Raw genomic sequence first — 15086 nt, 5'->3', positions numbered from 1 at the left:
ATGGAGCCTGCTTGTGTCTCTGCCTCTCTTTCTCTATGTGTCTCTCATGAATAAATAAAATCTTAAAATAAATAAATAAATAAATAAATAAATAAATAAATAAATAAATAAATAGTTTAGCTAGGGAATGTGATATGTCTGATAATACCATCAATATAATTATCCTATGGACACTTTTTCTGGCTTATAAGCACTTGATTAGAATAAGCATATGAATGCAGATGAACTGTCATGGGCCTTGGAAAGAAAGATTAGGATGCTTTTGATAAAAGAGCTGCATTTCTGAACTTAATTGCTCCTAACAGGACTTTTCTGGACTGACCAAAGGCATAAGGTTTTGATTCCCTAAAACATTAGCTTCTGACCACTTTCACATCCATATCTGGAGTTCAATTACAGGACTAGTCCCTGAAATTTATTTCTGATGGATATGGAACATGATGCATTGAAATTGATGACAGTCATAAATGGGGACCCTTAATGACACATCTGTATCACACGCACAAACATCGAAGGGCCTTATTAAATGACTTGTATCTTAGAAATGGTGGTTGATATTTTCTTATATGGACTTACATTGTGCAAAATATATAATAATAGAAAACAGGAATGAAGTAACATTAATATTTATTTAAGCATGGTTTATTTTAATTTTTTAAAGATTTCATTTATTTATTCATGAGAGACACAGAGAGAGATGCAGAGTCACAGGCAGAGGGAGAAGCAGGCTTCCTGCAAGGAGCCTGATGTGGGACTCGATCCGGGGACCCCAGGATCACGCCCTGAGCCGAAGGCAGACACTCAACCGCTGAGCATCCCATTAAGCATGGTTTAATAGGACAGGGCAATTTACCAGTATTTCAATGCTGGTAGTTTATTTTCTTCAAAACTGTTCAGAGCTAACTTATACTTGACGTTATTTGGATGTTTGGGCAGCTTCTTTGTTCTTACTACGGCCATTTGTAAGTAGATCAATTACTTAGGTCCCTAGGTCTCTTGAATATATGATGAACAAATATAGACAACCAGATAATCAGACAAATATAGGTCTTATTTCTGCACAGGCTTGGAGGTTTGTGGCAACAGTGAGTGATTCTGAAAATGTAAAAAGGATTGAAATTAGGAGTCACAAGGCAATGGATGGCTGACAGAATAGGGAAAGGGGAAGATGGGGGGCTCCACTTACCTGAGTGTGAATACACTGGTTTCTGCAAACTTCCATTTCCCTCCCCATTTTTATTTTAATTTGCTCTATGTAAAAAGAAAAGAGAAATAGATAGATAGAGAGATAGAGAGAGAGAGAAAGAAATAGAAAGGAACACCTAAGGCTAGATATTATCCAACAATTGGAACATAAAAGTTGGTGACAAGAGTTTCGGATTCCATGTACCGGTTTCACTATAACTCACTGGGAACTTGGTATAAGTCACTTAACCTTGTACTATTTCAGTTCCTGCTGGATATGTTAAAAAAAGGAGAATAATATTTGATCCTAAAAATAATTAACTAGGGTGACTGTTTAGATTTCTAAGAAGATATTTAATTATGTAAATTTCTACCACTTTAATAATTACAACCTGCTTATATGTCTTATTATTTACCCTTTGGCTAAATTCTAAAATTTTACGTTAATAAACATACATTTTCTCTCTTTAACTTCACTTTCCAACTCTATTCCCCACATACTTGGCATCCTTGTTTCATGGATTTTTTTTTTCTTTTACTGATATCTTTTCATACTGTTTTGGGTCAGTGAATCTGTTTCTGCTTTTGCTGGATTCTAGATTCTAATCAAATTCTCTGTATTTCATCTTATTTGGATTAGGATTCATTACCTTAAAATTTACTGCTAGCATATTAGCCTGCTTTTTTTCTTATATGGATGAGATCCATTTATAATAAAAGCATGATTTATGTATAACAGAACTAGAAATAATGTATCTTAAATTTCACATAATTTTTGTTGATTGTATTTTTCCATCTTACTTACATGTTAATTACTCCTCATTAATATGTCTGCCTTTTAGTACGTAAGCTGCGAGAGGAGAGATTTCACCATTCAACTTAAAATCAGAATTTGGCAGCTATGAATAACTTTAGAGTTCAGCTGTTCAAGCCCGTCATTTTATAGGTAAGAAAGTGGGTGTGGGGCAGCCCCAGTGGCGCAGCTGTTTAGCGCCACCTGCAACCCTGGGCGTGATCCTGGAGACCCAGGATCGAGTCCCACGTCGGGCCCCCTGCATGGAGCCTGCTTCTCTCTCTGCCTGTGTCTCTGCCCCCACCACCCCCACCCTGGTGTCTCTATGAATAAATAAATACAATCTTTAAAAAAGAAAAAAGAAAGTGGGTATGTCACTTAGTTACCTAAGGCCACACAACACTTAGAGTTGGATCTAGAACCCGCTAGTGGTACATCTTTAGCCACTGTTGCTACTACTCAATGTCTAATCAATACATATGCATGCTTTAATTGATGAGTTTGATTAAGGTCAACTCATGCTGGGTTCAGTCTCTAGGTAAGCTTATCTGTTTGTACTCAGATACTGCACCTTTAATTCAGGCCAGCCAAAACCATAACCTTGTGAACCAGAAGTTCAGATGGAGAACTGGCACAGACCCATCCTCCTACTGAAAATACATATGCCACACAGATGCTGGATAGTCATCTTTGTTTCTGAGGACAACACATCACTTCTCAGTGGCAGCAATACATTCTATACTCATTTGATATTTAATTTACATCCACTATGAAATAGACATTGTACTTTTGTATCTAGGGTCCCTGCCCTCAGTGAACTTACAATCTAGGATGAAGACATATTGTGAAACAAATAACTGTGTAAAGAGTTGAATCCTATAAGTGTACACATTTTAAAAGCATCCAGTTAAACATTTCCTTCTTTGTGTCAGTTTTTTGCAAAATTAACCATTTTTAACATATAACCAACAAAGGAAGTTATTAAGCATATAATGGAAAGTTGGTTATTCATATTTGATAAGGTTTATTTGGTCCATTACTGTCTCTCCTATTAGGTATGCTATTGTAATTAGGTGAAGTTTTTTTTTGAAGGTGGGAAAGCTGAAGTTTTGGAGTGGGATAGTAAAAATGAAGTAAATATTATTATGTTTTAAGTTAGTATTGTTATTAGTATTTATAAGTAATGCATTCTTTGGGTAAAACATTCAAATTATACTTAAAGGTATAAAGGGTAAAGGGAACATTCTATTCTGGGTATCCATACTTAATGACTCTTGGTTCTCTTTAAATTTTTACTTATTTATTTCTTAAAGATTTTATTCATTTATTTCAAAAAGAGAGAATGTGCGCGAAGGGCAGGAGAGGAAGAGAGAAAGAATCTCAAAGGGATTCCATGCTGAGTGGGGAGTCCTATACAGGGCTCCATCCCATGACCCTGAGATCATGGCCTGAGCCGAAATCAAGAGTCAGATGCTTAACGAGCTGAGCCACCCGTGTTCCTGTGTTTTTTCGGAGAATTTTTTTAAGTTTTTTTTTTTTTAATTTTTATTTATTCACGAGACACACACACACAGAGGCAGAGACATAGGCAAAGGGAGAAGCAGGCTCCCTTCTAGAAGCCTGATGCGGGACTCGATCCCAGGACTCTGGGATCATGCCCTGTGCCAGAGGCAGACATTCAACCACTGAGCCACCCAGGTCCTGCCCCTTTAGAGAAATTTTATTTTATTTTTCTTTTTAAAGATTTTATTTATTTATTCATGAGAGACACAAAGGAGAGGCAGAGGGAGAAGCAGGCTCCCTGCTAGGAGCCCAATGTGGGACTCGATCCCGGGACTCCAGGATCACCCCTGAGCCAAAGGAAGACACTCAACCACTGAACCACCCACATGTCTCTAGAGAAGTTTTCTATGCACCTAGAAACATATATATATTTGCTCCCACAAATGAGTTAATGATTAATATTTTTGTTGTGTTTTATTCACTTACCTTAGACATATTTATACATAAATACATATTCCTTTATCTCATTTAAAAAATGTTTACGTGGTATATCTTTGTTTGCACATACCATGATTTATTCAAGCAGAAGTTGACCTTTTAAAAAGTTGGGAATAGTAAATACTAGGGAGGTTGAATGGAGAATCTATATGTGTATTTATTTATTTTTATTTTTTTTATTTATTCATGAGAGAGAGAGAGAGAGGGAGAGGCAGAGACACAGGCAGAGGGAGAAGCAGGTTCCACACAGGGAGCCTGATGTGGGACTTGATCCCGGTTGGTACTCCAGGATCACACGCTGCCCGGAAGGCAGGCGCTAAACTGCTGAGCCACCCAGGGATCCCCGTATATGTGTATTTATTTACTATATGAAATAGTTATTGTCAGAGTGAATAGGATAGCCACAAACATATAGTAGTCAAAGTTTATTAAATTTATAACTTTCTTCATCTTTGTTGACTTGTAGGTAGAATCCTTAAGTCTTCCGATTGGTTGTTTTTTGTCTTTTCATTCATAGCTGCTGATAACTTTCTCCCTAAGTAACCCCAGGAAGTGGTAAAAGTCAAACTTTTTCCTGTCTGAGGACATACTTGGTGCTGTCTGTAATATCTAAATATGGTCACTAGGACCCAACATCCTTGCATTTTTACTCATACTGACTTTCTTGATGAATTCCCCACCCTCCTTTTTGCTGCCCACTTGGCCTAACTTCCTGTCTTTTATCAGCAGCAATCTATCAAGACCCTATAATGTGCTCGGTGCAAAGCAGAACAAATCGAAGTGTTCTATCTCACAATTTAAGGAAGGCAGGGGGCTAGTTTTTGTTTCAAGATAAAAATCTTTTAACAAAACACAAACTCCCCAAAACTTCCTTTAAACCAAACAGCATTGTCACACGCTCACAAGCTCTTATTACTTACACAGCCGGATGACTCAAGATTACTAAATTTCTATTCATAAGGAGTTTGCTGGCCCCAAATCAACATTCTGCCCTCCCCCATTTTCCTTCTCTCTCCCCTGGGAGACTGAACGTGGAGCCGTGGCTGCACCACGTTTTAATAGAATGAAGACGAGGTGTGTTTGCTGCCTGAACTGTTTGTTCTGGGATTTTCATAAAGCCTCTCTCACCCCCACCCCCCTCCTTTTTAAAATTTATTTTTTGAGGTGGGGGAAGAGGAGGTCAGAATCTTTTCGGCCTCTAAGTCTTCCAGTTTGGAAATATATTCTAAAATTGGTGAGGGGACGAAGGACTTTCTGTTTGCTATGGACTATGGCCCTGGGTTTTCATATCAGAAATTGGCTGCATGCACGTTCCCATCAGCCGCGCAGACTGGCACGGGGGCGAAGAAGGCCGCATCCGCCCTGCCTCGGGGGGTTGCAGTCGACGCTTGGACGTTGGCGCTTGACTCCCCTTAAAAAAACGGCCCACTTTTCCCTTTGCATCTTTCACTTCACAGCCTTCTTGGCAAACTGGGGGGGGGGGGAGTCCCCGCCCAACCCGAGTGGTCCCCAGGCCTTTCCATCCCCGTGACCCAGAGGCAGCGGTGGCGGCCACCCCCGCCCCCCAACGCCTCGCTCATTCCACGCGCGTTCGTGGCGAGGGGGAAACCACTCCCGCAAGCGGCCCTGTGGGCGGGGGCCTCCCCGCGGCGTGGGCCCGTGAGCCCGAGCGCCCAGTCGGCTCGCAGCCCTGCGCGTTCGAGGCCCTCGGCCGGCCGGGAGCTGGAGCGCGCGGGCGGGCGGGGCGCGGCGGGGCGGGGCGGGGCGGCCGGGGGGCCGGGAGGGGGCGCGCGGGGGCGGGGAGGGGGCGCGCGGGGGCGCGAGCCGGGCGGGGAGGGGGCGGGCGGGGAAGCCGCCGCCGACGCGGGCTCGGAGCCGCGGGCCGAGGTCCCGTTGGGGTCCGGCGCTCGGGGTCCCCTGTCCCCTGCCCGGGAGGGGCGGGGCGGGGCGCTGCGGGCGGCGGCTCCGCGCCGCGCGGCTCTTTCTCGCCGAAGCCCGAAAGTCGGGGCTGAGAACTTCTCCCCGCCCGGGCCCCGCGCCCTCGGCGACCCCCGCCTCCCGCACCCCGTTCCCGGCCGGCCCCGCCCCGCCCCACCCCCGGCCGCGCCGCCCCCACTGCCGGCCTCCGACCGCGCGGCTCTCGGTTACAAAGGAGGGAAAATGAGGCGGGCGGCGCGGCGCGGGGGCCCCGGCACCACGTAGAACGCCCCCGCCCGGCCGGCCGCGGCCCAGGCCCGCTCCGAGCCTGCAGCCCGCGGCCGCCCGAGCCGGAGCCCGAGCCCGAGCCCGAGCCCGAGGAGGAGGCGGAGGCGGAGGCGGAGGCGGGGGCGGGGGCGGGGGCGGGGGCGGAGGCGCCGCCTTCTCCTCGCCGCGCGCCCTCGCCGTTGTCTGCGCTCCGCTCTGGACCAGTCTGGGGAAGTTGGCGGAGCCCCGCGTCGCCCAGATGTGCGACCTCATTGAGCCGCAGCCGGCCGAGAAGATCGGCAAGATGAAGAAGTTGCGGAGAACTTTGTCGGAGAGTTTCAGCCGCCTGGGTGAGTGGCGCGCAGCCCCGGGCCGCCGGCGGTGGCCTCGGGCGCCGGCTCCTCCTCCCCGCGCTCCGGGCGCCTCCGCTGCGGCCGCGGCCGAGGGTGCGCTGCGAGCGGGCGGGCGGTGGGGCGAGCCGGGCTCGGACCCGCGGCGGGGGCGGGGCGCAGGGGGCACAGCCCTCTCCCTCCGGGTCCGGGGGCCCGTTTGGGGGGGACCGTAAGCCTCCGATTGGGTCCCCTCTCCTCGCCCCTAGCGCTCGGGCTTTCGCGCCCGCGGCGGGCAGGCGACGGGACGCCCCGGGCCCCGCTGCGCTCCCGGCTGCGCGCCCGCCTAGGTCACTTGCTATTTTTTTTTTTTTTTTTTCTTGCGCGCAGGCTTTGCTCTGAGGTGTTTAGTCAATAATTCAGCTTTGGAAACTGGTGAAACGTTGAGCCGTGCCTTGGTATTGTTTAACCCATCCAAGCTAAAGGGAAGTGGGACAGCTACCTTGGGACCTTTTGTTCGGTACTTCGGGTCCTCGAAAGCGAGATTTGGCAGTTCCGTCCCGAGCTCTCCGGGTCTTTCCATTGCAGCAAATAAAATGCGCGCTGTGAACTTCTCGGAACATTTAGGAAAAAGTCTCCCGAACTTCTTACATTTGCTACGTCTCCGGAGCTATTGTCTTTCAACCAACCAACCGATCTACAAATAAAAACCGACTGAGAAATGTTTAGGATATTTAAGAATAAATCCATGTCACAGACCATCACAGGGTGACAACTCTATTATGCGGAATGGGTTTGTTAGCCTTTTAGGGTTGGCCATAGAAAACCCCTTTCAACCTGAAGACGGTAGCTGCTCTTTTCTAACGTTATAACTTACATTTATATAGGTAACTGTTTTCAGGAGGAAAATCATACAAGCACTAAAAATAACCCCTCAGATTCCCTAAGAAACCTTCTAGCCTTTGTTTCACTTGTTTAACATGTCATCCATGTTAATGAAGGTGTTAATGGAAATTAAGCATAAGGTACTTAATTCCTTAAAATAAACCCTTGGGGTGCATTTGAGTATTGTAGTCATCCTTCCATCCCTTCCTTTAAAAAATCATTATATAAGTGCACTCTAAAATATGCAAACTTTGTTCAAGTAAGAGAAAATATAGATTAAAAATTTAGCCTCGTTTTCTTTGTTGTCTTTTACTTAAAATTTCCTATTGGTATACAAAATCTTTCCCCAAATGACTATAAAGTTATGGTGTATGGTGACTATAAAGTATTTAATCCTGGTTTTACTTATTACATGTATTGGATATTTGCAGTTTCACTTTTACTTAGTGATGCAAATGAAGTTTGAAGCCAAGGAGAATGTGAGTGAGAGCAAGGTGTGTTGAGTTGGTGTACATTTTTAAGGAGGTTGTTCGGTGGGGACCCAAACCATCACAGAGGTAGCAGGTTCTGGAGTCCATTAAGTCTTGTTCTAAAACACATTAACTGTATATTTACTAATGCTAATGACTCTGTTGGAGCCCTTCCAGTTTTGTGTTAAATAATTCATTGCACTTGAATCTCAGTAAGAAACCAAAGACATTAATTTAAAAATTCCTTATGTTTAAGCAAATTCAAGATTTTGATCGACAATCAGTAAAATTTGTATTAACTACAATGCCGCCAAATGGGGTATTACAGTTAATTGGATTTCCTAGCTTACCGAGACTTAGTGATGTGAAACTCCTTTTGATTCCAACACTTGTTAAAATATCTAGTAGATTTTACTTCCTCCTTCTCAGAAACAGTAGAGTGCAGTGGACATAACTGATTATTTCTTGTATTGATAGAGGGTCATGATTCTGAATAGTGACTCTCATTCTGGAATACTGTAAAAGGAGATGAAGAGATTGTATGTGGTTATGCTTGTATAGCAAACCCAAGGCATATAGCAAGTGGGATTACAGAAAAATGAATCTTTGTTTTCTATGTGTTTTCTTAATGATTTATTTGCAAAATTAAAAAGCAATAAAATCAGTTCGATGATGTAAAGATGTTAAGGTACTCGAGGCTGCTGAATTGAGTTTTTATTTTTATTTTTAAAAATATTTTATTTATTTATTTATTCATTTATTTATTTATTTATTAATGAGAGACAGAGAGAGAGGGAGAGAGAGAGAGACACACACAGGCAGAGGGAGAAGCAGGCTCCATGCAGGGAGCCTGATGTGGGACTCGATCCCGGGACTCCAGGATCAGCAGGTGGTCAACCCCTGAGCCACCCAGGGATCCCCTGAAGTGAGTTTTTAATACGGAATTATATAGTGAATAGATTAAGGGTGTGGGCTGTGTGTGTCAGACCACTGGGGATTTCCCATCTTGCCACTTGTAGCTATGTGACCTTGGACAGGTCCCTCAACTTTTGAGCTTCAGTTTTTCACGTACAACTCAGTTTTGTTATTGGCACTTGGTGGAATAATGCATATCATGTCCTGTATGGTATGTAGGGCAGACTCAGTAGATGTTCATAATGTGTTATTATCATTATTGGTGATCACATCATATTGACATAATTGATCTTCTAGGTGGGAAGAAAGAGAAGGGAAGTGGCTACTGACTTTACAGTATAAAAACTGGATGGGTTTTGGAGTTAGTCTGGTCTGGATTTGAACCCTGTTTTCTGAGCTTGCTATGTGCTTTGGGCAACTAGTGGAGTATCCACAAACCCCAGAGTCCACATGTATCAATTTTCTTAAGGTTGTTGTGAAGAATAAATCAGGTAGGATACATACATAAAGTATCTAGTGTAATACTGGGGGTTCTCCCTTCCCATTTCTGATTATTCCTCCATCATCCTCCTTTCTTCATTGATACTTAACGAGGAGATCAAAGAGTGAATGGTTTGTTCTTTAAAAAAATTTTTAAAAAAGATTTTATTTATTTATTCATGAGAGACCCACAGAGAGAGAGAAGCAAAGACACAGGCAGAGGGAGAAGCAGACTCCATGCAGGGAGCCCAGAGACGTGGTACTCAATCCCTGGTCTCTGGGATCACGCCCTGGGCTGAAGGCAGGCGCCCAACCGCTGAGCCACCCAGGCATCCCTGAATGGTTTATTCTTGTTGCATAATCCAACATCTCAATATATTCATTCCCTTTAACCAACCTATGATGGTTTTGAAATAAACATACTGAATGAATTTTGCTTTTCTGGTATGATTCAAAAGTGTAGCTTGTTATATGGTAAAATAAATATTATTGTTTGGCTATGAGAAATTAATCATTCATCTATAGAAAATGAGGATAACTTTTGAAAGTATGTGCTATTCAATGGTTATTAATAATAATTTTGACTGTATAAAAGTGGCAATGCTAATGTTTAATTTATTCACACATGAATAAACACACCAACTTTATCACTACCCATCCCAGATTCAGCTGATTTGAGATTACTGTATTATATAAGGTCTAATAAAACACGTTCGCTTTCAAGCCATAGCACTCTAATTTACGACTTCTGCCAGAAAGTGACTATAATATTTACAGTTCTTTTATAAGATGGGTGTAATTGGATTTCAAAGTCATCCACTGATTTCAGTGGTGAGTGTTTATCGTTTTCTGCTAAATAGTATCAGTGTGTTACTTATTTAGGAACTACTGTAGTTGTCTCACTTTTTTTTTTCTTTTAAATTTTGGTTAGCATAAATAATGACAAATGGGAACTCAGTTGTTAAAAAGTTTTTATTAAAATCTTTTTCCTTTCCTTCTTTATTTTAATTTTTTGAATGACAGCCTAGCAGGAGGAAGGCTTTCTGTAATATCTGGTATAAGATTAATGTCAAACTGGCATTTCTTCATATTCATATGAATGCCCTTCTTCATGCTTCTTTAGGTTAACTCAGAGAAAGGAAGTCTATACCCCGTGATATTTGAGATGGACCCCATGTATACCATTTCTTTAAAAGATGTAGTTTGTGGGAGAACTGAATGAAAGAAAGAGGCTATGGTTACACTGAATTTTGGGGTTTGTTACCTTGTGCTGAAAGTGTGTAATGTAGGGTCCACTGTCTTTTGATAAGTCCATTCTTTAGGGTAAAAGTTCAGCCAGAGAATTTAAGTATAGTACCATGTTCTCTTCCAATGTAGTTTAAAAAGAATTTAATTTGAAAACTACAAAATGAAATTTATGTCTGTGACCCTCTCATAAGAGAAAATAGTGTATGGTGTTGATATGCCAAAACTTTAGTGTGTCTCAGAATGTTGGAGGCTATCGTTTTGCCATTGAGGTAGAACTCATTGACTCAACAAATAATTATTGAGTACCTCCTGGGTGCTAGATATTGTGCTGACATCCAGTGGCCATTGTTACCAGTCCTCAAGGACTTTAAGAGAAGACAGGCCAATGAATGAGCATTGACAATATAGAGTGACAAATTTTACCAGGAAGATTAGCATAATTTGCTGTTGGAGAGCATAGGAGGGGCACCACTTTAGTCTTGGTGAGATCATGAAAAGCTTTCTAGGGGAAGCACTGTGTGAGCAGAGGACTGAATAGAATATCTGATGATCTTTTTTTTTTTTTTTAAGATTTTATTTATTCATGAGACACACAGAGAGAGAGAGGGAGAGAGAGAGAGAGAGAGAGAGAGAGAGAGGCAGAGACATAGGCAGAGGGAGAAGCAGGCTCCATGCAGGGAGCCCCGATGTGGGACTCGATCCCGGGTCTCCAGGATCACGTCCTGGGCTGAAGGCGGCGCTAAATCGCTGAGCCACCCAGGCTGCCCGAATATATGATTATCTTAAATGATTTAATATATACCGCTTTGTTAACCCATAAAAATGTAATATGCTTGCTATTCCAAGATATCTTTGAAGACAATTGTGAGTTTACATTTACATAAATGATTAATGACAATCAGGGAGAGTAATCAATAATGAGATGTTGTGTGCTTGTTTAGGTCAGAGTTCATTCAGCAATGACCTGATGAATATTTGGCAAAGACATCATTAATTGGCCTTTGTTGTTACTGTTAACTGCTGTTCAGGGCAAGGATTCAATATTTGTAAGAAAATGTATCAGGTGTCAATCTATGTGAAGCCATAGATTTTTTGTGTCTTAAAATGTTCTCCCCTGGTATCTTGGGCTTGAGAATAGAATGCAGGGGAGAGAATCTAGCTTCCTGCTCCTTATATTTTAGAAAATCACCTGCAATTCCCTCTTCTATTTCTTCCTTCTCTTTCTGCCCTCAGACCCCACCCCGTTATCTAGAATGGTGAGGGAATTGGCAGGACTTAGGTGGCAAGAAGGAAACAGTCCTTTCCAGATGTCAAAGACATTTTACATTTTTGCTTTACTCATCTCTTAGCTTGAGGGTCTTCATTCGTGTTTGCAATTACCCAAAGGATAGTATCAACTGTAATTCTTATTGGATGCTTTGCTTACGAAAATCCACGACTAAATTTGAGAACTTTGATCATATCCAAGGTAAATATAGAAAGTTTGTTCTGTGAATTATAGGCCTTGCTGCTTTAACTTCACATCTTGCGTGACAGCCACATAATTTTTCATTAGTCCTTGTTAAATGATCTAGGTATGAGGCTGTACAGTGATTTACTTTGTATTTGAAATCAATGAGCTAATTCTTTTTCCAAAAAGAACTGAAGGTGCTTGCCTGTATTTACGTAGTTAACTAATATTTTATCTAGGAATCACTACTCAAGTATGTTGATTAGAGGACATGCCTTAGATTTGAGGGAAGTGAGGATTGGAGGATTGTAGTTTAGTAACACGATTGACTGGTATTTAAAGAAAGCTTTCTAGATTAGAAGTTTTACATTCTGAGTTGAAATATAACTATTAAGTATCATCTAGGCTCTTAATAACTTTCTATTGAAATAGCTTATTTTAGACTTAATATAAGTTAAAGCAAATATGTAATAAAATGTGTGTCAGTAATTGAATGCAAAATAAGTCATTTGAGACTTGAAAGGGCTATCTTTTAATTTTTCATTCAGAAGAAGCTGTCCTCTTATAGAACAAGTAGAGAAATTTCTTACAGATCAGTTTCTTAAGCAAAAAAGAGAGGAAAACTAAGATTTAAACTTTCAGAAACATTTCATCTACCTTCGTCTCCCTCAACTTCCCCAAACCACATCTATAGTATGAAACAGAAAATATCCTTTTTAAGATGCTAGACTATATAGTATAAGCTCTGATAAGATAGCTCCAGTTTAAGAACATGACTTCTCTCGGGGATCCCTGGGTGGCTCAGCAGTTTAGAGCCTGCCTTTGGCCCAGGGCATGATCCTGGAGACCCAGGATCAAGTCCCATGTCGGGCTCCCTGCATGGAGTCTGCTTCTCCCTCTGCCTGTGTCTCTGCCCCTCTCTCTCTCTGTGTCTCTTGTGAATAAATAAATAAAATCTTAATTAAAAAAAAAAAAAAGAACATGACTTCTCTCAGAGCTTAATTGCCAACCTAATTTGCTTTCCATGGCTTTTGTTCAGAACATAGCTTTCCAAGTAAGAGCTATACAAGTTCTCCTATCCCTACTAGAACTGTCTAGTATAGACCAGTAAACACCTATGCACAATTCTATAAACTGGAAACATTTCTCCAACTAGTGGTTTCAGCAAAATTAGCTCCTTTATGCATTCTCCTTAATATGAAACATTCTAAGTAATTGTAGGTTTTAAGGAACTTGGTGTTTGCCAGCAACACATGAAATACTCCTCTTTCTTTTTAGAGTAATAAAATTCCAATTCTGAAGCCATGCATATTTAAATATTTGCTAACCCCTATAAAATATTCTGAATGTATTGTTTCCATTGGTAATACTTTGTTATAAAATTGATCATGTTAAAATTTTTGAATTATGTTTCTGCAGTGCTTATTTTACATGCTTAGTCTTTCATCACCATATTTAAACTTCTCGGCATGAAAATCTCATTCGGGGCACTGTGCAGAGTGGGTGTCATCCTGACAATTGGTTTGGGAGGACCACACACCATGCATAATGATATATGTTCAAAACCCAGAAGTTGAAGGGGAAATTTCTTTAAGATTACTTTTTGATTCTTCATATTTTCATTAAAACATTTTTCCTACTAAAGAAGAGATAGGCGAAAGATATGCATACTTCTTTTCCATACTTGGGAGGCTTGTCCATTTACATATTTATGAAAGTGTTTCACAAAGATGCATGCTGTGCAATTCTCTGTCTCATTTGCAGCTTTCCTTTTTGTATCATAACATTGTTATTCAGGTTGGGGTACAGTTTTACTTTCTGAAATGAAAACACCATACTGCTTTGTTTTCTTTCTGTTTTCTGGGACTTAGATGTTTAGTTTCTTTGAGATGTTTCACAATAACTGTTTCCTTTCCCTTTTTATTTTATAGCTTTGAAGAAAGATGACACCACCTTTGATGAGGTAGGTTAAATTTCTTTATCTAATGTTAGATGTATTTAATTACTGCCAGGTACAGTTAATAGGTGCCAACTTCACACTTAGAGAAAAAAAATGCCTTAAAAAAAGAGAGGACGTCTCTTTACTTACATTATATTATTTTCAGTTTTAAGTAATCATTCGAATGAATTTTGGTAACAATCAACAGAAATATGTCTTTTTAAATTAACAAAAGATACCCACAGGCCTTTGTTTTGCTGTCTTCTTAATGGTGGTAGTGTCCTGGTGAAGCCCAGTGTGCGGAGGGTGCTTAGGGCAAGTCTGGAGTTGTTGGTGAGTTGGGCGTCATGTCTCCCTGCAGCCCTCCTCTGAATCAGGGTGTGATGTGATGTTGACGCCACGTATTGTCTCTCAGACTCCCAAAGGAGAAGCTGACAGTTCCTGTTCTTTGTATATCAGATCTCTCTTTATCTACTTGCTACAAAGTAGCAGAAAAGTCTGTTCCGATGAGGCTGAGGGTTTGTAGGTGGTTAATAGCATTCTGAATGTGATTTTTAAATTGTATTCTTTCCTGAGTTTTTTGTAATATCAGTGGGAATCACCAGAGAAACAATGTGTTTACAAAATATTCTCAAGAGTGCTATAGGGTGAAGGGTTTCATTGTCACCATCCAGAGCAACAGTAATTGCTCTGTGTTATAAACTGGGCCACTTGCATGTGTATGTGTGTATATATATATATATATACACACATACACACATATTCGGAGTATATAAGAAAACACAGAACTGTATACATAATGGGCTTATCCTGCAGCCTAATGAAGCATAGATTAGTTTGGTTGTGGTTGTTTAACAGTTGAAGATTCCATGAAATATGCTACCTGTCGTTCCTCTGCTGTAGTACTGCAGAGAAGTGCGGACATTTGTGTTCATGGAAAGTCCCTTTGACCATGTGGTTGGTGGTGGGGCAGGGTAGGACCACTCAGGGAGAGCCTGCTCCAGATCAGGATTTTTGGATGGGGCCAGTGGCATTTGGCTCTCATGGTCTGCTGCTTTGTCTATTGCACCTGTTCTTTTTTTTCCTGGGGCCCAGCTCTATGGAGCTACATGTCCCTGGACTACAAAGCAACTTCCCCTACCAGTAGTCCTGAAACATCCTGTAAAACTTAGTTATTCTAGACCTGAAGCAATAGAGGACTATTTTC

At 41.7% G+C, this 15086-nt stretch overlaps 1 protein-coding gene across 8 annotated transcripts in view; it reads left to right on the top strand.

The window, feature by feature from the left end:
- Positions 1-15086, top strand: part of CDK14 (cyclin dependent kinase 14) — a 721193-nt gene that overhangs the window by 147305 nt on the left and 558802 nt on the right. For 4 of the 8 annotated variants that reach the window (XM_072784249.1, XM_072784247.1, XM_072784246.1 and 1 more), the window contains exons 1-2: positions 6326-6513; positions 13872-13903. In XM_072784249.1, coding sequence (XP_072640350.1) covers positions 6423-6513; positions 13872-13903 — 123 coding nt within the window. In that variant the 5' untranslated portion in view covers positions 6326-6422. Of the gene's footprint in view, positions 1-2027; positions 2132-6325; positions 6514-13871; positions 13904-15086 lie in introns of those variants that run through there. The other 4 variants (XM_072784250.1, XM_072784245.1, XM_072784252.1 and 1 more) reach the window with 4 other exon arrangements.

This window comes from Canis lupus, chromosome 18 (genome assembly GCF_048164855.1).
Source record: "Canis lupus baileyi chromosome 18, mCanLup2.hap1, whole genome shotgun sequence".
Lineage (NCBI taxonomy): Eukaryota > Metazoa > Chordata > Mammalia > Carnivora > Canidae > Canis > Canis lupus.
The sequence above is the reverse complement of the archived record's forward strand: the minus strand, read 5'-3'. Positions and strand labels throughout refer to the sequence as shown.